At 44.1% G+C, this 20386-nt stretch overlaps 1 protein-coding gene across 1 annotated transcript; it reads right to left on the bottom strand.

Moving 5' to 3' along the window:
- Positions 1-762: 762 nt before the first annotated feature.
- On the bottom strand, positions 763-20040 carry UTP14A (UTP14A small subunit processome component). Its single transcript, XM_047082080.1, has 15 exons — positions 19736-20040; positions 18625-18700; positions 17324-17394; positions 16075-16139; positions 14562-14704; positions 14110-14265; positions 9158-9277; positions 8965-9059; positions 8168-8291; positions 8008-8085; positions 7133-7523; positions 4629-5032; positions 3666-3859; positions 3437-3536; positions 763-1200 (listed from the first exon to the last, which is right to left on the bottom strand). The coding sequence occupies exons 1-15, from the start codon at positions 19759-19761 to the stop codon at positions 928-930; spliced, it is 2316 nt and encodes a 771-aa protein (XP_046938036.1). The 5' UTR covers positions 19762-20040; the 3' UTR covers positions 763-927.
- Positions 20041-20386: the final 346 nt, after the last annotated feature.

Here is a 20386-nt window from a genome sequence, read left to right as displayed (position 1 = left end):
TCTCGGAGGGGTCTGTAGACATGCAAAAATTCACCCCCATCTTGCTCTAAAAGGGCAGGGGAGACCCACATCCAAGCTGGGAGGTGTAGCACAGTAGTGGTTATGTCCTTTTGGAATCAGAGAAAGTTTTCTCCAATTCCTTGTTAGCAATCTTGTTTGCAGGGACTCTTGCCATGTATGTATTTGTCAACTAAAGACAGGCAGCCTCCTCAGACTTGAGAAGCCCATGTGAATTGCCATATAGCAGTTGCAGTGAGAGGTTGGTCTTAGGAAGTAAAGGAATAGAGCTTTATTTCTGGAAGCTCATCTACCTCATCTGTAGGGTAAGGTAAAGACTCACCATCTTAAGAATGGCAAAAGTGCAAACTACTCTAGACGCAACCCCTGCAAGCCTGGAGGCTCTTTCATGGAAAGAAACAATAGTAGTGACTAAAGTTGAAGCCAGCTTCAGCACCACCCTAGGGCCAGTGCAGGACACAATCCCATCGGACGGTTTGTGCATGCTGTATTTAGGTTCAGAGGTTAAGAGTATACAGTATTTACTACCCCTGAGTCTTCCAATTGGTTATTTATAGTGGATTGTGTCTGATAATATATTTAAGGTCATAGGCTATGGTAACTTCTCTCCACTTTGTTTTAGGACTAACTATATAATCCTTGGTGAGAAAATGAGGCTTCCCTAACAAGTGTGGCTGGAAAAATGCAATGGGGAGCACCCAAAGGTGTCTTGTCTGACGTGTGACAACACAGAATACACTCCAGTTAAATAGATAAAAATGCATTTATTTCTAAAATACAGCTCAACTACACTCACAGTGTGCTAAGCCAGTCTTGGAATTGATCCTGCAGCTTGGAGTAAAACTGGGATAATGGAGGAGCAGTTGGGGCTCCTAGTTCTGGGCACCAAGACATCATTCCTCCAGGAACTCAATCTATAGAGTTTTTCTTCAGCTGTTTTTTGTGACGTACAGTGAGTTGTTTTGGATTTCTCTGTACAACAGAGAGGTCCGACCTTGAGGAAGACCGGTAGCCCACATCCTCTGCTTTTATAGGCTTAATGATGTGCCCTGGCTTGGTGACAACTTTGGGCATAGTCAGCTTTTGGAAGGCCCTCTGGGTGTTCCATGTAGATCCTATAGGGGTCTGGATGGTCCTTTCAAATTGCTGATGGTGGGTAAATGGATATGGAAGCACCCGCACCTGGAAAGGAAGGCAGAGTGACTTGTCACAAGCCAGACCTGGGGTGCAGTTGGTAAACTCTAATGGCAGGTAGTTTGGGGCACAGGCCACAGGTATACATGGCTTCAGTGAGTGAAGCAACTGAGAGGCCAAGGCATCCCAATGCGCCCAATCTAACCTTAGAAGTCCCAATCTGCTTGAGGACATCTGGGAGTGGAGGGGACTAATTGGGACTAGACAACCCCCAAGGCTTACCCAACGATCTAGGAACTGAAAAACCACCCTGACCCCATTCCTGTAGTGTAGGAACGCTACACTAGCTCCAGGGCTGCTGTTCCTAAGTGGGTCTTCTTATACAATGCTGTGACTGCAAGAAGCATCTGGACATTTGTGGGTCCCTGGGAATGTTGTGGCCCTCCTACCCTCTTCAAGCTCTCAATCTTTTCTCCTTGATAAACAGGATTTATGTTTTAAGGTTTGCCATGAATCCTGAACTATACCAGGCTGTGATGCTCAGTTAGCTTCATCCTCTTTTGGCATCACAGAACATCAGAGCTGGAAGGGCCTAGATAATGGCAAAGGTCATCTTCCTTGATCCCAGAATTTGGCTTAGAGAGGGGAAGTGATGTATGCAAGTAAATTGCGTAAAATGAGCAGTGAATGAGAACAGAACCCAGGGTTCCTTTCCTTGCCTAGTACTATTCTCCATTCCAAACAGTGCTACTTTAGACATTTAAATAATCCTTAAACACTACCTCTGAGGGCTAGAGAAGAGGGAAAAAAACATAAGGAGAAAAATCAGGAAGTTACGAACAGTAGTCTCTGGAGATATTCAGTGAAACACTCAAGAGAAGCTGAGTACTGCCCGGGGGTCCTGATGGTGGTGAAGGACACAGATGGTCTCTAGGTTGAGGGAATGTCTTATTGGGGTAGATGGCTACATCTGTGCATGTCATGTAAATCAAGAGAAAAAAAAACACGGCAAAATATTCAGTCTTGGGAGGCTTTTCTTTTTTCCTTCAGCTTCAAGCACACTGTATTCTATTGCATGCTGGGACCTGAAGTCTATAGCTTATTAAAAAGATGAGGAAAATCAGGGAGATTCTTGGAAAACTGTCAGTTTCCTGTGACTGTATTTTTTTTTTTAAGGCAAGGCTCCTAGCAGGGAGGGGTGATTTTACTGAGGTCCATGCTGCCCTTCCTGGCCCGGTGAAGCATGCTTTTTCTCTCTCATTTATCCCATAATTGCCTGTTCATTGCCTATTTTCTGGTTATAGATCTTCAAGTGGGATTACAGTGGTTACGATTCCATTTCTGCAGGGATTGGTTTGCAAAATAAGATCAGTAGAGTATTGCTGAAACGATAATTTCTTACCTCTCTTTTGTACTTATTAAACAGTTCCCCCTCTTTCTCAGAAGAAAAACTACAACTCATTTCAAGATTGTACTGGCTGGGGACAGATCTCAGGGTCACAGACTTTCAGAAGGAAACATAAAAGTCATGGAGTTCAATCTCATTCCTGAGTCCCCTCTACACATGTTCCCATTCTCCCTCTGGACTGGCAGAAAGCTTTTTCCTTTTTTTTTTTTTTTTAAAGTAGGCTCCTTGCCCAACATGGGGCTCAAACTCACGACCCCGACATCAAAACCTGCATGCTCTACCGACTGAGCCAGCCAAGCGCCCCACAAAGTTTCTCCTTGAACTGAATGCATTGCTTTTCCTCTAACTGCTACCTTATGTGACTGCACTCCACATGATGGCCTTCAACGTACTTGCAGACCATGATCATGCTCAAATTTGCTTCTCTTTGGTAAATATCCCTGGTTTGTCATAACACACAATTTTAATTCCATTCGCTGTCCTGAATGAATACCGGTTTGTCTTCTTTTTCTTAAGATGCAGCTCAAACCTATAGCCTCTCAACATCATCCTGACTATAAAGACAAGTGTGAAGAACAGTAATTCTTAGTTTGATGAGACCCAATTGCATCAGAATTATCTGGGGTACTAGCTGAAAAACCTGATTTGGGGGCCTCACCATTGCTGCAAAGATTACCATTTAAGCCTCAACCTCTTCCCAGTCAGAAATTAAAACAGCAGAAATCAATCTGGAATTATTCATCTCAGAGCCAGTCCGTGAAAAAGAGTACAGCTTTGATTCTGTGGTCAAGATCACACATCGCTCTTTACCACAGAGTGCTAGAATATTCCTCCAAGCAAGAGAGCGAGGCAGCAAAGAATTTCTCTCTCCCTCACCTGATGAGCTGCTGCATGAACATTTCGCTTCTCATTGATAATCACATTTGGCAAATTCTTGTCTTTTCTTGGAGGACCCTCAGGGGTTTTAATGAGAAACCTGGAAAGCAGAACAGTGGGATGTCTGACTAAGAGCATTAAAGACTTAGTCAAAAGGGCAGGGAGGACGCAGGAGGGTGAAGTGGGAGAACCTGGTGCACTTCTGACAGGCTTTCTTCCCTGTTCTTACCGGCGTCTTTTCTTGGCACTGGGCTTCAGGCCCACACCACCCCACTCGCCCCAGCCAGGCAGAGTCAGGTCCACGTCCTTTGGCTTACTCGCCTCCACAGCTTCCCTCTTCTCTTTTAAGAAGTCTCTGATGACATCATCTCCAGCAAAAGCTTCCTTTATCATCCGCTTTTGATCTCTCTCCTCTTCATCTTCCTGGGAAGAAATAAGAGTGAGAGCTACAGCTTGCCTGAAGAGCTATGGTTCCTGGCAAGAACGTTTAAATTTTGGGTCGTGACATTCTAGCGCCCCCTAGGGGAAAAGCGCTGAACAATGATGGTCTTGCAGTATAAGTGAATTGGTTAGCCAATCACACTTTGATTTTCTTCTCTCTAGGGTAAATCTCCCTAACTCATTGTCATAGACATAATTTTAAGCTTACAGTAAGGAAGCTGCAGCGTGGAGGAAGGAATGACCTGCGTTAGGAGGAGGAGCTCCAAGTGGCCTGGCTAGAACGTGGGTGTCCTCCGGCTCACATCCCTGAAAAGACGGGCACCAGGCACCAGGGCTCCTCACTGAAGCAGTTTCAATTAGTTAACCAGGGAGTCTTGGACCATTTCAGATCCCAGTGAATAAGAGCAAAACCTTGGCAATAGCTCAACAACTATACCTTTGAGTCATCCTGCCTGGGATCTGAGCAGAGCTTTGAGTGCCTCCCTCTTTCCTCTGAGGGCAGTTTTAGAGTCACCCCACGGAGGGTTTGGTGGCTCAGGATTTAAGATGTGGGAATCTCAGCAGCACTCACATATTTGCATCTATTAAACTGTCACTGGGACTGGCCCGGCCCCATATTATTCTGGACCTTTCCACTACTGAAATGTGCCCCCAGCACAACACAACTTCACTGATTCTACTCCTTGTGCAAGGACACTTCCTGCCCCAGCGGTGATCCCCCACAATAGCCCATGCCCCTGGCTCTGCTCACCAGCTCCTCTATTGTCATGGGCACTGCCAAAGACTTCACAGAAGGAGATTTCGTGGTTAGGAGGTTCTGTAGATCAATCATTTGCTCCTTCTTTTTCTTTTCCTTGGGAGCACCAGGATGATTATTTGGGTTCCTCTCCAGCTGCTGCCCTTCTAACACAGACCTGGGAACCTCCTTATTTTGAAAACACCGCTCTTTGCCCAGCTCTTCTAGATCTTCCACAGTCTGTGCTCTCTCTGGCCTCTGCAGCAACAGGGGCTCCTCTTCTTCCTCAGTAGGGTCCTTTCTCTGGACTACCTGAACTGTCCTCGCTGAACTCACTTTCTGCTTCCCAGACTGGTTTTCCTTGTTGAGTTTCTGAGACAGTGCCCTCAATTCGGACAGCACCTCCTGGCTGCTAGAATCTGATGGAAGAAATGAAAGCTGTCAGAAAAGGAGGCTGGAAGTTGCCTTGTCAATGAGCATTTACTGAGCACACTTAACAATGAGCATTTAGGTGCTCCCATTCACAGGGCTACGCATGATGGGGAAGAGAGGATTCCATTCACTAGATCTCTTGGAGAGTTCACTAATCATTGCCTGTTAAGTAGCAGGCAATAGAGTTTAGTAGTTAAAGGTGGCATGTTTGGAAGCAGATGTCCTGGGTCCTATTCCCAGCTATGCCAGTGACTCACTGCATAACTGGAACTGTGGCTTCATTGCTGCACACAGTAAACCCTGCTTGGAGAGACGGCCCCAAGTTCAAAATTTTAAAAAAGTCATTTTAACAGGTAGTCTCGGAATGCAACTTCATTGCAATTTATAAAAATGTGATGATTTACTATTTGTAATTTACACTGTCATTTCCTATTTGTAAAAACCAAATCCAGCATTTTTTTTTTATCTTTATTTTGTTTTTTACTTTAGAGAGAGAAAGAGAGAGTGAGCACAGGAGTGGGGGAAAGGGGCAGAGGGACAGAGAGAATCCCAAGCAAGCTCCACACTCAGTGCAGAGCCCAATGTGGGGCTCAATCTTACAACTGTGAGATCATGACCTGAGCCAAAACTGAATCAGATCCTTAACTGACTAAGCCACCCAGGCACCCCCAGCACTGTTTATCTTAAAGCAGCATTTCACACTCTGCTGTGGCCAAGTCAAGTCGCTTGGCATTTTCCAGTCACAAGCAACATGTGAGCAATACCACTAGCTTCTGAGAGCCTGGAGGGAAATATGGCAGCGACACACTTCTAAACTCTTTTTTGCACTGATTCGAGTCGCCTCCATTCCCAAGTTCATCCTGCTCTCTAGCTTTGGCTTAAAGCCACTCTAAGAAGCTACTTAAATATGGCCTTTGGACACATGTATGTTTATTCCTCAAGTAGCAAGTGTCCTTGCTCATTTTATTTGGGGTCTACAACTTCCTACCATTTTAGGACATCGTTTCCCTGAACCTAAAGGTTTGGGAATGTTCTATTTATCTGTCATCCAAGGAAATCCAAATCCACCTTTCATACCACAAACAAGTGCTCAGTACATTTAGCTAGATGACCATCTTTTGAGGCTTAGGAGAACACAGCTGCTGTTCTGTGGTCCTATAAAGACTGCCACACAATCTCAGCCTGCAGTGCGGCTTTCCAAAGTCCTCTTGGAAGTGACTGCTTGCAACTATTAATCCCAGAACTCTCTGAGAACCCAAAGTAAAGGGCCTGCAACACACTCTAAATGACAGCTCTTTAGAAACAATTTTTTTTTTCATGGAAAAACAGATTCTTGCCATCATCTGAATGCATTATTCTTACAGGAAATAAAATCAGACCCAAGAATCTGTCCAGAAAGCCAAGTGATTTCTGAATGCAGTTTCCTAAGCGGACTTTCTTGCCAAGACGGGAGCTTTCTGACCTGTCTCAAGGGTGTTAAGGTTGTTAATATAAAATCTCCTTAAGATAACACAAAATATAATATACAAATTGAATCTGAGCATTGGGTGACAATTCTAATTTACCATGTAGTTTGTGGAGTCATTCGTTCCTGTCAAGAAAGTCTCACCCCATATCGGCACATACCAACCAACATTATGAAGTGCTAAAAATGCCACTCCTACTTTACAAACAACAGAAAACTTGGCAGTAATTTGAAGAAATTTCATAATGCCTCAAAATCCACCTGTGTCTGTGGGAATGAACAGCCTCTCAGACTTGCCATCCTACCACAGGCAGTTCTCTTGGGTTTGTTAACTCCTGCCATTCAAGGATGGGGCAGTTTTTTCTGACGACTATAGGCTCTCAAGAGCAGAAAACATGTCTGAACACACATTGTACAGCCATGCAGATGACTGTATGTTAAATGCCTTTGAAGAAAAAGAGTTACTACGTATCAATCTTCTCTTCAGGGACCCATGGCATTCTGTGGAAGGTACCCAGGGCCTAATCACTGTGCAGCACGTGTGCGTGGACACTTTTCCTCTCGCAGCCCGCCCACGGCACTAGCCCTGGGCAGTTCTCCATTTTAGTCCACCATAACTCACCTTTTGGCTCTTGTCTGCTCACCGGCTCGGTGTCCTGGTTGAGCTCAGCCTTTTTCCTAAGTGATCGCCTTTCCTCAAATTCGTTCAGCAAAATTTCTTCCTCTGCCCCTGGTCTTTCCTCTTCCTCACTTTCAGGAGTCTCATGGGCCACAGGCTCTGGAAGTTGCTCAGGATTCTGGATTTTGGCCTCTTTTGTGCCACTGGAGTGATTCCTGAGCATCCAGGGGTTCGGTCCATCTGCATCCATCTGGATCTCATTCACTGCATCAGGGACAAGGAGTTCACCCTCTTCCTCCACATCTCCCTCCTCTTCCTCACTCTCAGAGGCTGCCTGGAGTTTCTGCGTCAGTTCTTTGTTCCTGGCCAATTGTTCCTGCATAGCCTGGCGAGCCTGGAGGAAGGAGTCACAACACGAGTGCCTTGTCATTAGTGACTGCAACAACACCTCTCCTGGTCCATTTCTTAAAGCTGCCTCCTCTCAATTTGACTTAAGTGTTTCTTACCGATGCCTGTTTAAACTGCACCTATACCACTGTGTTAATGGCTATGGAATCAAATGGGAGACAAAGTCTTTGTCCTCAAGGAAATCAACATATGAAACAAGGTAAAAACAAAACAAAACAAAACCACAACGCTCCTCTACCCTTTAACTGGACTTGCCTTCAATGCTGTTTCCCTTTCATCTCTCCTTTTCCACCTTGTTTCTGGTTCTTTTCCTCTCTGCCTTAGAGATTTTCTGATGCCTTTTTAGAATCCTGGTTTTCCATTCTTCCTCAGGGCTCTTCCCCAACTCTGCTTCTGCTAGCATCCTTATGGACTGATTTTCCTTTCTGTCCTCCAATTCCATTTCTTCTCTCACCCTGATGGTCTCTTACCTCCAGGTCGTATTTGGCCATAATTGCCTTTGACTTTGCCCATTTCCCACTGTTCTGGTGCTTAAGGCTCATTCGCTCCTGGAAAGAAAGGGCACAGTGAGATCCTTACCACTTTTGGGGGAAAGCCGGTTCAAGGGGTAGGGGCAAGAGGCAGCCTCACCATCATTCTGGCCTTTTCGATTTTTTCCAATTCTTCCAGTGCTGCAGTAGGATTCTCCTTCTGCAGCTTCTCAAACTCTTTTAGGGCTTTCTTGGCCTTTCCTTTCTTCAGAACCTTACGATACCTACAGGGTAAGAGGGCAGAGACTCAGCTGAAACACTGATGCCACACACAGAAGTGTTCCTGCTCCCCAAGGAGTTTCCCTGTGCAGGGGCTACAATGGACATCACAGAGCTGCCACACACAGAAGTGTTCCTGCTCCCCAAGGAGTTTCCGTGTGCAGGGGCTACAATGGACATCACAGAGCTGGCTGACTATAGGGAACCAGTTTGGGACCTGAGAGGACTGGCAATCCTCAGTCCCTGCAGCCCCCAGGGGCACACCTCTGCAGAGCAAAGAGTCCCCTCTGCTTCTAGAGCACAAGGCAAGAGTAGAAGAAGTTCCAAAGAGGCAAAAAGGCAGGAAGGAAGCCCTACTGGCCTCAACAGCTGTAGAATTCAGAGCTCATTCTGCAGAACCACTCCGTGATGTCCTGGAAGGGAGAGAAAGTAATTGAGCAGTCCTCTTTTTAGCAAGACCGAGACTGAAAGGCAAAGCCAGAGGAGAGGGCACTACCGAAGCAGGCAAAACTATGAGGTTCAACTGAGAAGAAAAAAAAAAACCCTAGTCATTCCTATTTGGGACCTCTTCTATATGACCCCAGTTACTAGGTCAAAGGTTCTTTCCTAAGGACCCATGATTAGCCGCTTTACTTTCTTTCAGGGAATCTACGGCCAGTTCAATAGGGGCCTCCTTACTTTTTGCTCTTGATTTTCTTTTCTCTTCGAGCCCTGGCCTCATAGTAGGACTGCAGGGCCCGGGCCCTCTGAAGCTCTGCTCGGCGCATCTTAGCCTATAATGAATGACATTTACAGTGACTCATGGGCTTGAGGGCAAATGATGGAAGGAACAGAGCAAGTCTGGGCGTATAATAGGGCCTATTACACTTACCTCTTCCAGGCTCATGGCTTTGAGAGAGGCCTTTTCCACGGGAGTCAGTAAAGGGTCTGTCACTGGCTGCTTGTTCTTATGGAGGAGGTTAAAAACTTCCTGCTCCAGGGGAGTCCTTGCCTTAAGGAGGTAACATAACATTCGCAGTCTTAAACCATGCTCCTAGTCTCTCTGTTTACAATCCTACGACCATCCTACAACCCAACACATTAATATAATGGGAATCACTAACTGGAAAGGATTGGCTGTTACAGCAAGAGAAGGGGTTCCAGTCTCACTGTTCAGCTGTGTAGGATAAAGCCTTATTTTCTTCCAATTTAAGACAACGTCAGCAACTGGATTCTGAGCCTACTCTTTAATATTACTGAAGGGATCACTCTGTTCAGATTACCAAAATATGTAAAACAGAATACCATTCTCTTAAGTATCAAAGCAGGATGCCCTTAAGGTAAATGCTGGTAGGACAGAAGAACAGCAGTACCAAATTGTCAGTTTTGATAGTGGCAAAACAAAATGGTCCCTGTATTATGTATATGTGAAGCATGTGTGCGTATTACTGTATAGTTAGGAATCTAAGACTCCTATAAGCCTCCCTTAAAGAATATTTCTAGAAGAAAGGGGAGGTTAGGTCTTAGCTCCCTGACAGTTCAAATTTAACTCTAGCCATTTTCTAACTTTGGCTCCAATTCCTTAGTTTACAGTTAACTTTGCATGCTAGGTAGTCTCTACATATGAATGAATGGACTCTAAACCAGTTACTCCATATGTCCACAAAAGATGCTGTTTACTGCTTGACTGATACTGTGTAGGTGGCTAAAATAATCAGGCCAATTGTGCCACGGTCCACTTTGGCAAGGCACAAAGACAGCCGTAGGCAACAGAGCCAGTTTCTAACCTTGTGCATATATTATATGTGGTTTTCTTCAACAGCCATATACATCATGGTCGGCATTAAACTTACAAATTTCTGGACAAATGCATAAACACACATTATCACACGTTACACGGTGCTATTGATTTAACCATAAACCTATTCTACTGAATAGTAAAGGTGCATGTTCTTTCATTTTTAGTATTTGCCAGTAGTGATCAATCACAGGCTACAAAGTGATTTATAATACACTGTTGTAATCTCCTTCCAATTCAATTTTGCAAACATTTATTGATTGGAGCTACATTCCGGGCACTTGTGCAGGGCACTAGGAATACACAAATAAGATCATTCCTGTCCTCATAGAGCTCACAGCCTTTCGGAGGGAAGAGACGCATGTACCATTAGCAATGTAATCGGTTACATGGTAGTTATATGATAGGAGTAATCAGAAAGGAAGTGAAGAATTTATTTTGATTAGGAGGTGGGTTGGGCTTGGGGAAGGACTTTTTGAATTAGGCTTTGAGGCATTAAGTACAACTCTGTAAAGGTGGGGGGATCAAATGGAGATGAGGGTAAATAAAAACATATCTATGGAAAAGAGAGATATGTAAGGGAAAATGTGTAGTCAGTCCAGGGTAACCAAGACGCTAGGTCCTTCTGTCTTGTTCTATAAATAGAGAGCCTTTTGAAGGACTTTAAGTGAGAGAGTGACACTCAGTTTTGTGTTTTGGAAAGAAAATTCTGGTGACTGTGTAAGGGGTTATGTGTGAAGTGCCCAATGATGGGCAAAAATGAAAATCAGAGGAGGAACCAGGGGTTTGAGAGCCACTGCGGACAGAGTTTACAGGAGCAGCATACCACTGTGGGCTGGGAAGGGGCAGCAGTTAAAGGGAGGAAGAGGAAGAGGAATCAAATGGCTGAGGTTTCCAACCCGAGGGACTGTGGTAGGGAGTTATGCCATTGACTGACTTACAGAATGAAGGTCGCAGCTCAGGGTTTGGGAGTCTGGGGAAGGAAAATGCCAAGATGACTTTGTTTTGTGTGAAGTTTAAGGTGCATATGGGAGACCCAGGTGAGGCCTACTGGCCACATGGAATATGGGACTGGAGCTCAGAAGGTGTTGAGAGTGACCTGCAGCATACACAGGTGACAGCCAAAAGCCATGGAATTTATAGAACAATAATAAGAACTAACAGTCGGATACATAAAAAATAATCAGGAGTATGTCACCACAGGAGCCGAAGGAAGAGAGCTTTTTTTTTTTTTTTTTTTTTTTTTTTTTTTAACCAATGTGATGTGTCAACAGTGTCAAATAGGCTGAAGACTCAAAGGGCTTGGGATCTGGCGATTCAGAGGCCTCTCACTAATGCCCTCGAGAAGAGTCAGTGGGGTAGTCGGGAAAAAGGTGGGAGAACGGAGGAAGCAGTGGAGACCAGCTCTTCCCAAAGCATGTGCCTCACCAGCTAACAAGATTTATTTTTTAAGGTGCAAAATGAAAGTTACTTGATTTTTGTTTGTACACTCTGGACTAGAGTAGGTCAGAGGGGTTTCTTTAGTGTCTTCTCATAACCTTTAAAAGGCTAGTATATATCATGAGAGGCTAATCTCCAGCAGGGGCATGCAACATTTTCTAGCAATGGAACCCTACCTTTTTGAGGGCATACTGAAAAACTAAACTTTTGAGAACACTTTGGGTAATGCTAGTGTAGGCTGCTAGAGGGTGGGAAGTTACATCATTTCTAGCACTTCGCAGTTTACAAATGCTTTCTCATGCATTATCCCATTTAAATCTTCTTGGAGTGAAATGCAATTTTAGGAAGCTGGGCCAGATGATAGTGTAGACTTTTTGGATCCTTAATCTCCAGAGTCCTTGGTACTTTGCACTCTCTAAGCTGTAAGAAGACAGCGCAGCTGCTAGCCAGAAAGCAACCTCTGACCAAGCGTTTCCTTATTGCTGTGTGCCATTCTGGCCTAATTTCTTCAAAACGAATCTTCCGATAAATGGTACAGTAGGTTCATGTACAGCATGTGGGGGCACTCCACTCAGTCTTGCATAGGGAGTTTCTGGAAAGCAGAGGCTGTGCCATTCTTAGTGCAAGCTACTCCTCCACCGTCTCATGTTTAATAACCAGCCAGGCATTTTCCAGCTATCTCTAAGATCACACTGTCATTGTCATTTGCAGAACAATGCATAGTAGTGCACTACTTTTGTGATTAAAAAAAACAACAACAAAAAAAAACCAAGGTGGGGCGCCTGGGTGGCTCAGTTGGTTAAGTGTCCAACTCTTGATTTCAACTTGATTTCAGGTCATGATCTCGCAGTTCTGGGTTCGAGCCCTGCATCAGGCTCTGCTCTGACAGCGTGGACCTGCTTGGGATCCTCTCTCTCTGCCCCTCTCTGCTTGCGCATGCACGTGCACTCTCTCTCAAAATAGACATTGAAAAACGTGTGTGTGTGTATAAATATAAATAAATAAATAAATATATATATAAATTTAAAAAACAAGGTAAACACGAATATAGCAAACTCTTAGGTTAACAACAAAAAACTTATAAAATGGTTACTTCTAAGTGAGTACAGGGGTAAAAACCATGGATGGGGGATAGGGGTAGGGTCAGACTTTTCACTCTGTATCTTCTATACTTTTTATTTTTGAATCCTGCAAATTGTTATTACCTCTTATTTTTTTCCTAAAGTCTCCCTTCTATCCCGCAGCCACACTTTAAACCTGATCTCTTTTTAATGTGGAAAAGGAAGCATCCTAGAAAGAGAATGGTAGTGACTTCAACAACAATATGAGAAACAGAGCTTATCCCCGTAATAAGCAACAACTTGCTCAATGTTTAGCTATGGCAGCAAGCCATGTTTACTTTGATTAGCTTTAATTAGCTCAACTTCCCAACACATAGAACACTATTATTTCTGGATTCTTAGAAAGCAGAGAAGAAACATAAACAGGGCATCTATCCATGTTTTGGGCACTGCTGTTTTTGACTATTCGTACTTAAAACAAAATGCCCCATTATAGACTCCATAACCAACAGTGTATTGGAAAAGAAAGTAATTGTACCGAAGTTGTTCACAGAATAAAAGTTGAGACTTTGGGGACTAACATAGGATTACCAACGAGGCCATAACTACTGTTCCACCTCCAGTCCCATCATTTACTACTGCTATCATTTCATAAAGAAAAGCTATTTCAACACTATTAAAATGGAAAGGATAACTTCATAATAAAGAAGAGCTGCTAAACTTACATCCGCTACTCTCACCATTATTCTTTTGCTTCAGACGCATAAAAAATTTGCCAAAGATCAGTGTTTGGACAACCCAGCTCTAAGATATCTTTTTTATTTTCTGCAGCTTGATCATAATGAGTTATTTGCTAAGATTCTTGTCATTATTCACAATATGTTACATTTTATTGTGGGATTCCTTTACAAGCAAACTTTGGTTCTACTGCTCATACATAGTCCTACCAAGGCTCATTAATGCTGCTGAGCTCCTGATTTCCTGATTTTCCCCAGGTCAGAATGTGGCTTTAAAAGCTTTCTAGAGGCACCTGGGTGGCTCAGTTGGTTAAACGTCTGACTCTTGATCTTGGCTCAGGTCATGCTTTCACAGCTCATGAGTTCAAGCCCCGCATCAGGCTCTGCACTGACAATGTGGAGCCTGCTTGGGATTCTCTCTCTCTGCCCCTCACCCTGCACATGTGCTTGCTCTCACTCTCTGTCTCTCAAAATAAATAAATAAACTTAAAAAAATTAAAAAAAAAACCCTTTTTTAAAACTGGGGTGTGAAAAAGAAAACATCATGTTCCCTCGCTACCGGCAATCACGTTTTCACACAAAAACATGAAAATAACCACACGCTGTGTGCTACAAATGGCTGAAGGGTGACTACAGAGCTATTCTGACTATTCCGTGACTGACAATGAGTCCTACTACCCCCCTCCCCCTTCCTTGCCTGTGACATGAAGAGACCGCAGCTGGGATTTTGGCCTATGAGGCCCCAGTCACATGGATGGCAGGCAGTGCACCCTCACCCGCCCAGGTGCAGCTCCTTGTGTGCGCTCACCTTCCAGCTGCTGAGCACATGTTCGATGGGAGCGAAGGCTGACTGCTCTTTCTTCAGGGGAAAAACCAGCTGCTCTGCTTGCCGGTTCTTCACAACGATGGGATCCCATTTGGAGAGGGCTTGTGAGGTTTTATTGAATGCCACTTCTCTGTGGATCTGAAGCAAAGTACACAAAAGGAAAGAGCCATGAAATTAAGCGTTGAACTCAAAGGACCAGCAGAGAATTAGGAGCCAATGTTTCTTAGCCTAAGAAACAGTCAGCATGCTAGAGACTAGCTCTTGCTTACTCCTCAGGATGCATTTTCCCCGATATTTGTTTTAATCTTTTCTGTGGCAATCACGATTTGCCCTCCCCCCATTTGTCAGGCTTTTCCCCTCCTTCCCTTCTTACCCTATTTTTCCTTGTCAGTCCAATTTCTTCCCCTTAATGGACCACTTTCTCTATAACTCACCCGCTCAACCTCTTCTTTGTTAAGAGGTAACTCCACAGTCTTCTTTGATTTGACTCTATTCAGTTGCTTTTTCACAGCAGCCAATGAGGATGAAGTTTTAACAGGCCCAAGTAGATCTGAAAGGACTAGCTTTTCTCCTGATCCTGCAGAAAGGCCAAACTTTCTGGTCAGACCGAGAAAGGAGGCAAAAATCTCAATATACCATAGGGAGATGCCTCCATAGAAAATGCTGGTAGGCAGGCAGATGTGCAGGGAAGCAGGAAGAATTCTCTTTAACTGCCAGCCATAGTGACACCATCATTCTACATTCCCATATGTGTTAGAGGATGGAAGAGAGGAGAAAATGATTTATTTTAAAGTCATTTGCTTTTCTCTTGGTCGTTCTGCTTCCACTTCTGCCTCAATGCCCTTCATTCTTCACACAGCAGCCAGTTAGATTTTCAAACTGTAAATCACGGCAGGTCGGGATTCTGCTGAAAATCCTCCAGTGGCTCCCTTTGATATTTGGAATTACATCATTCTAAAGGACACGGCCCAGCCAAACTGAAGCAGCCAGTCAGTCACTTCACTGTCTCCCCACTTGCTCTCCCCTTAGCATGGTAAACCCCAGGAAGCGGGTCTCCTGTCTTATTCTTCATAGTAGCCTCAGTATCTACACTGTCTTGAAACTAATACATAGTAGAAACATATTAAGTATTTGTTGAATGAATAAGATTGAAGAATACATTGTTATTTGTTCTGAGGGGTTACATTAGTGGTTACTAGAAGCACAGAACTCATTAGAGCTGCCTAAACTGTGGATATGGTGATAAAGCATCTAGACTTGGTATCAGGTTAAAATCCCAACTCTGCAATTTACCAGATCACTCATTCACATTAGGGGAGGTATTACTTGCCCACCCAAGGGATGAAAATTGGTTCTGGAGGCAGGAGAGTGGTCAAAAAAAAATCTTAGATATTTTCAAGTTTTGTGTTCCTCTAAAGCTCAACCCTATTCACCAAAATCTTATTCCTTAGTATTTGATTTCCCTGTTGTGGGAGTGGGGATGGGAGTGGGGAGGGAGGGAGGCAATCAAAAACAAATGTCCAAAAAAAGGTTTCTCAGGGAACAATAAAGGAAATGGGTTGAGAAACACTATAGTAGGTGAAGGCCCTTGAGTAAGTAACTTGATTTCTCTGAACTCCGGCAGATTATCTGCCTGTCCCAACTCAAAGTACTGTAAGAACTGAAATAAAAATGAAACCATGAAGCATCTGTCTTCATTCATGTCCCTATACCCTAGAAGTAGCTCATCAGTGGGAGACCTTGACTGTAGCCTTTAGGGCTTTCTTCTAGAATTGGAAGAAACTCAAGGGGATCTGACTACCTATATTCACCCACTCACAGGTAAGTATTTATGGTATGATCCATTAACCACATCAAAAACAGTTCCAGGCGGTGGGGGTGAAGCGACCATGATGCTTTTGTAACTCTACAAGCTCCATATACTGATTACTTCCTTTGTTAACTTACCTTCAGAAGTGACATTGAACTCTGAAACCTTCAGACTAGCCTCAGATCTCTCAGCCAATTTCCACCTGAAATTAGGCAAAGCAGAATATAGTAGGAATGAACACATTTTTCTGGAGAACAAACACTTCTCTCTTCAAAGAAGGCTTTGGTTTCATGTATTTCTGTTTTAGAATCAGGTTTTGTCACAAAGAAACCAGGAAATCTGTTCCTATCCTGGACTATGTAGTCTAACCATCTCTTTTTTGTTTTTTAACGTTTTATTTATTTTTGAGACAGGGAGAGACAGATCATGAACAGGGGAGGGTCAGAGAGAGGGAGACACAGAATCTGAAACAGGCTCCAGGCTCTGAGCTGTCAGCACAGAGCCCGATGTGGGGCTCGAACTCACAGACCGTGAGATCATGACGTGAGCCGAAGTTGGCCGCTTAACTGACTGAGCCATCCAGGCGCCCCACCATCTCTTTTTTTAAGTAGGTTCCACGATCAATGTGGGACTTGAACTCATGACCCTGGAATCAAAAATCAGATGCCCTACCAACTGAGCCAGCCAGGTGCCCCTAACCATCTCTTAGTGTAGACTCAGCCCTTCAAAAACACAAGGCAATATTAGATAGGCATAATGGAAAAGGTACTGGGACTTGGATTCAAACACACCTGGATCTGAATCCTGGACCTGTCACTTATGAGCAAAGTGACTTTGGGGCAAGTCAATTACCTTCTCTAATGGCAATAAGTAGTGCCTAGTCAATGCTTCAAAAGACTGTAAGTTTGGATTAAGAATTAAAATGCACAAAGGCCTAACACAATAACCACTAATAATTACATCACGGTTACTGTATGCTGGGCATTGGCTTAAGATCTTTACATTTATTAACTCATTTAAATGTCATGATGGCCCTCTGATGTAGGTAATATTATTAATCTTATTTTCTATTTGAAGAGTTGAGGTGTAGAGAGGATAAAAATTTGCCTACACAGTCTGTCTTCAAAGTATGTGCTCTTAATAATGATGCTGACACTTGTGTCTTCATTGTCTTAGGCGCTCAATAAATGTTTTTTTTTTTTTTTTTTTACTTTTTATGTAATCTCTACACCCAACATGGGGCTCAAACCTACAACCTTGAGATCAAGATTCACATGCTCTACTGACTGAGCCAGCCAGGCGCCCCAGTACTCAGTAAATGTTAGCTGCAGATCTGTCTCATGGAAGCAGCTAGTTATAGCCTGTCCAAACAGATGGGAATGTTACCTATTGTTTCCATCAAGGGAACTGATTGCTTCCAGAAGCTTTTGATGCTTTCTCTCTCCATCAATGTCCTCCTAGAGACAGTAAAGGAAAAACCATCAGAACAATAATGAAAAGGAAAAGATGGCATGGAAATTGAGGCCCATATAAAATTTTTTGCTATTTTGGTCAGTGGAGAACTGGGGAATCAGGTGAGGTCTAGTGTGCAGGCATTCAAGCTGAAACAAAGAACTGCTTCAAAAGCCAGACTCCCTCATTATGAGGACCACAGTGCCTAGTGATCTGTAGCTAATGTCATGCTTCTGTCTTAATCAGTCTTGAGAAGAAAAGTGCTATGAGAATGTTTCTGTATGGAATATATAGTATGATCTGACACAGAAACATTAATGTCAAAACCCCCCACAATGTAAGTAGTTTTGTCAAGAGAATAAACAGTTAGAATTCCTATAGAATCTGTTGGAGAGTCAGCTTAACTATGTGTATTTTAGTCAGACACAGTCTGTTACTTATGATGGTTTGTTTGACTTATGATTTTTTGACGTTATGATGGTGAGAAAGTGACACACATTCAGTAGAAACTGTATTTCAAATTTAAATTTTGATCTTTTCCAGGCTAGCAATATGTGATATGATTCTTGGGATGCTGGCTGGTGGCAGCGAGCTGTACCTCCTGGTCAACCACATGATCATAGGGGTAAATAACTAATACGCTTAGAACCATTCTGTACCCATACAACCATTCTACTTTTTATTTTGAGTAGTCAAGGAATTACATAAGATATTCCACACATTTATTATGAAACAGACTTTGTGTTAGAGGATTTTGCCCAATTGTAGATTAATGTAAGTGTTCAGAGCAAGTTTAAGGTAGACTAAACTAAGCTATGATGTTCAGTAGTTAGGTGCATTGAATGTATTTTCCACTTATGATATTTTCAATCTATGATGGGTTTATCAGGATGTAATCCCATCTTAAGTGGAGGAAGATTTGTAATTACGTAACTATAAAAATCCAAACTTGGGAAATACGGAAATCATATAATGAAGACCATGTGTTTTGTTCTTATACACTCAACTATACTTAGGCAACTTGGAAACAGTGTATCTTATAGTCTTTCAATTTCCATAGCACACTTAATACAGTAACTTTTACATGAGATACTATATTACTTTGTAATTTATTTGCAACACCGTAACAAATATAAACAATGTTGCCATAATTTTTCTTTCCAGGAAAGTGCTGTCTATCCTAATTGCCAGGCAGAAGGGGTACCAGAGAAGGCAGTATAGCAGTTGCCACCCACCTCATCTTCACTGGGGCTCAAGGGGTAGTCTTTGGGCAAATCCTCTAATTCTTCCTGTTGGCTTAAAGCCAGAAGGCTGTTAAAGGAGACAAAAGAGAAATATTATCAATTGAAATAACTTCTATTAAAACAATCTCCAGAACATAACTTCAGTTTTTAAGCACAGAACAGCCCTGTTCCCTGGAAGAGGCACAAACCAAACAGCATGGGCATCTTTGGAAATTTGTCAAGACATTAAATTTAGCCTGAAGTCAGGCATCAACCCCAAGGGGTGAGCACTGGGTGGTGATACCCCTATAGAAGTACATGAAATGAAAAAGAGGTAACCCTCTTTAGTGATTGGTATTGCATTTTCCACGGGCATCCGGGAGGCTGTAAAAATGTCAGACTCTAGGTAAGGTGACAGAAGACACTGTTGCTGGCCCTTGAGGCAAGGCAGTTTCACCATTAATATTCCTAAGCATCCTCCACATGGAAGACACCTTTATAGGTGCAACTTACTCAAAAGTGACAAGTTAATCACTTGTTCCCAGAAATGGGAAAAGAGGGAATTGGACGAAAGCAGCCAAGTAAGCTATTTTCCCTGGGGCTTCCTCGGCAAAGTAGATGCTTAACTAAGGAGACTGGTACCCTGAACCAAATTACAGACTCTATTAGTACCTAACAGTATATATCAATCTTTACAAGGCAACCTTTACTAAACGGATTATATTTAGTGATACTATGGGGGGAATGAAGCATCAGAGGAGAAAATGACTCCTATCAGCAAAGGTTCCCAGAATAAGGGGTATTTATAACGCAGGCACTCCCCGTGCCCCAGCGGCAGCAGCAGAAAGAGGAGTCACGTGACGAGTAAAGTACAACAAATTAGCTGGACAGGGACAGGCCACATCAGGACCAACAGGGACGAGGCTAAAAAGCTGCGGAGCGGAGGGAGCGAATTAAATGAAATTAAAAGGACTTTTCACGGATGCTATCGCGAAAATCGTAATGAATGGTGAGGTCTTGGAAGAGGAACAACTGTTGTCTAAGACAGCTCCCACTTAGCAGAAGCCGGGGAACCTGGCCCCCAACGACACCCACAACCCCCGCTCCAGTCTTCACCCCTCACCTTTCCGCAACCCCGGCCGCGCTCATCTCGGTACCCTGTCTCTCTCACATGGACCAAGAGCGGAAGCCGAAAGAAAAGCAATTTCCGTGCCGGCCGCAAAGCAATTTCTGCTTCCGCCAATCACGCGCTGCGCGTCGCGTCACTTCCGCTCCACCCCAAGGCATGCGGGGAACCGGAGACGCCTGGGGGGGCGGGGCCTGCGGGAAACGGGGAGGCTGGAGAGGAAAGCCTGTCACCGGGCGGAGCTTTGCCTCCTGTCCTGTCCCCCGCCCGCCGTCCTCTCCGGCGAGCGCCGGTGTCCGCGCTCGGGTTCCTGCTTCCCGCACGGTCCAAGGTGGATGAGCTTAGGGCGAGGGCGCTGCGCTGCCTGGGACCGGCTGAGCCTTGGTTGTCGCCACCTGATCCGAAAGGAAAGGCTCCAGCGCCCACCCGTGTTCCGCAGCGTCCTCCGAGCCCGCCGCCGGGCAGCTCGAGGCTTTATCGAGGGCCCGTGAGGTCTCCAGCATGTGCTAGGTCCCGGAGATTGAGCGGTGGACGGAGCAAGTTTCCTCCCCTGCTAAGGAAAAACGCCCTTTCGTCTCGTGCCCCCTTGTAATTGCAGCTCCAGGTTCCTCCTTACCTGCGTAACGAAGGTTCCTCCAAGAATCGGCT

Source organism: Lynx rufus, unplaced genomic scaffold, assembly GCF_022079265.1.
Source record: "Lynx rufus isolate CCGP_SWC_20201006 ecotype Redwood Valley unplaced genomic scaffold, mLynRuf1.p SCAF_19, whole genome shotgun sequence".
NCBI lineage: Eukaryota > Metazoa > Chordata > Mammalia > Carnivora > Felidae > Lynx > Lynx rufus.
Note: the sequence above shows the minus strand (reverse complement) of the source record. Positions and strands in the feature narration are given on the sequence as shown.

Coding starts and splice junctions, on each gene's coding strand:
- UTP14A (XM_047082080.1), bottom strand. CDS start 19,761: ATGAGCGCGGCCGGGGTTGCGGAAAG. Junction 18,701..19,735: donor GCGGCCGGGGTTGCGGAAAG/GTGAGGGGTGAA, acceptor CTCCTTTAACAG/CCTTCTGGCTTTAAGCCAAC. Junction 9,060..9,157: donor AAGCCATGAGCCTGGAAGAG/GTAAGTGTAATA, acceptor CATTCATTATAG/GCTAAGATGCGCCGAGCAGA.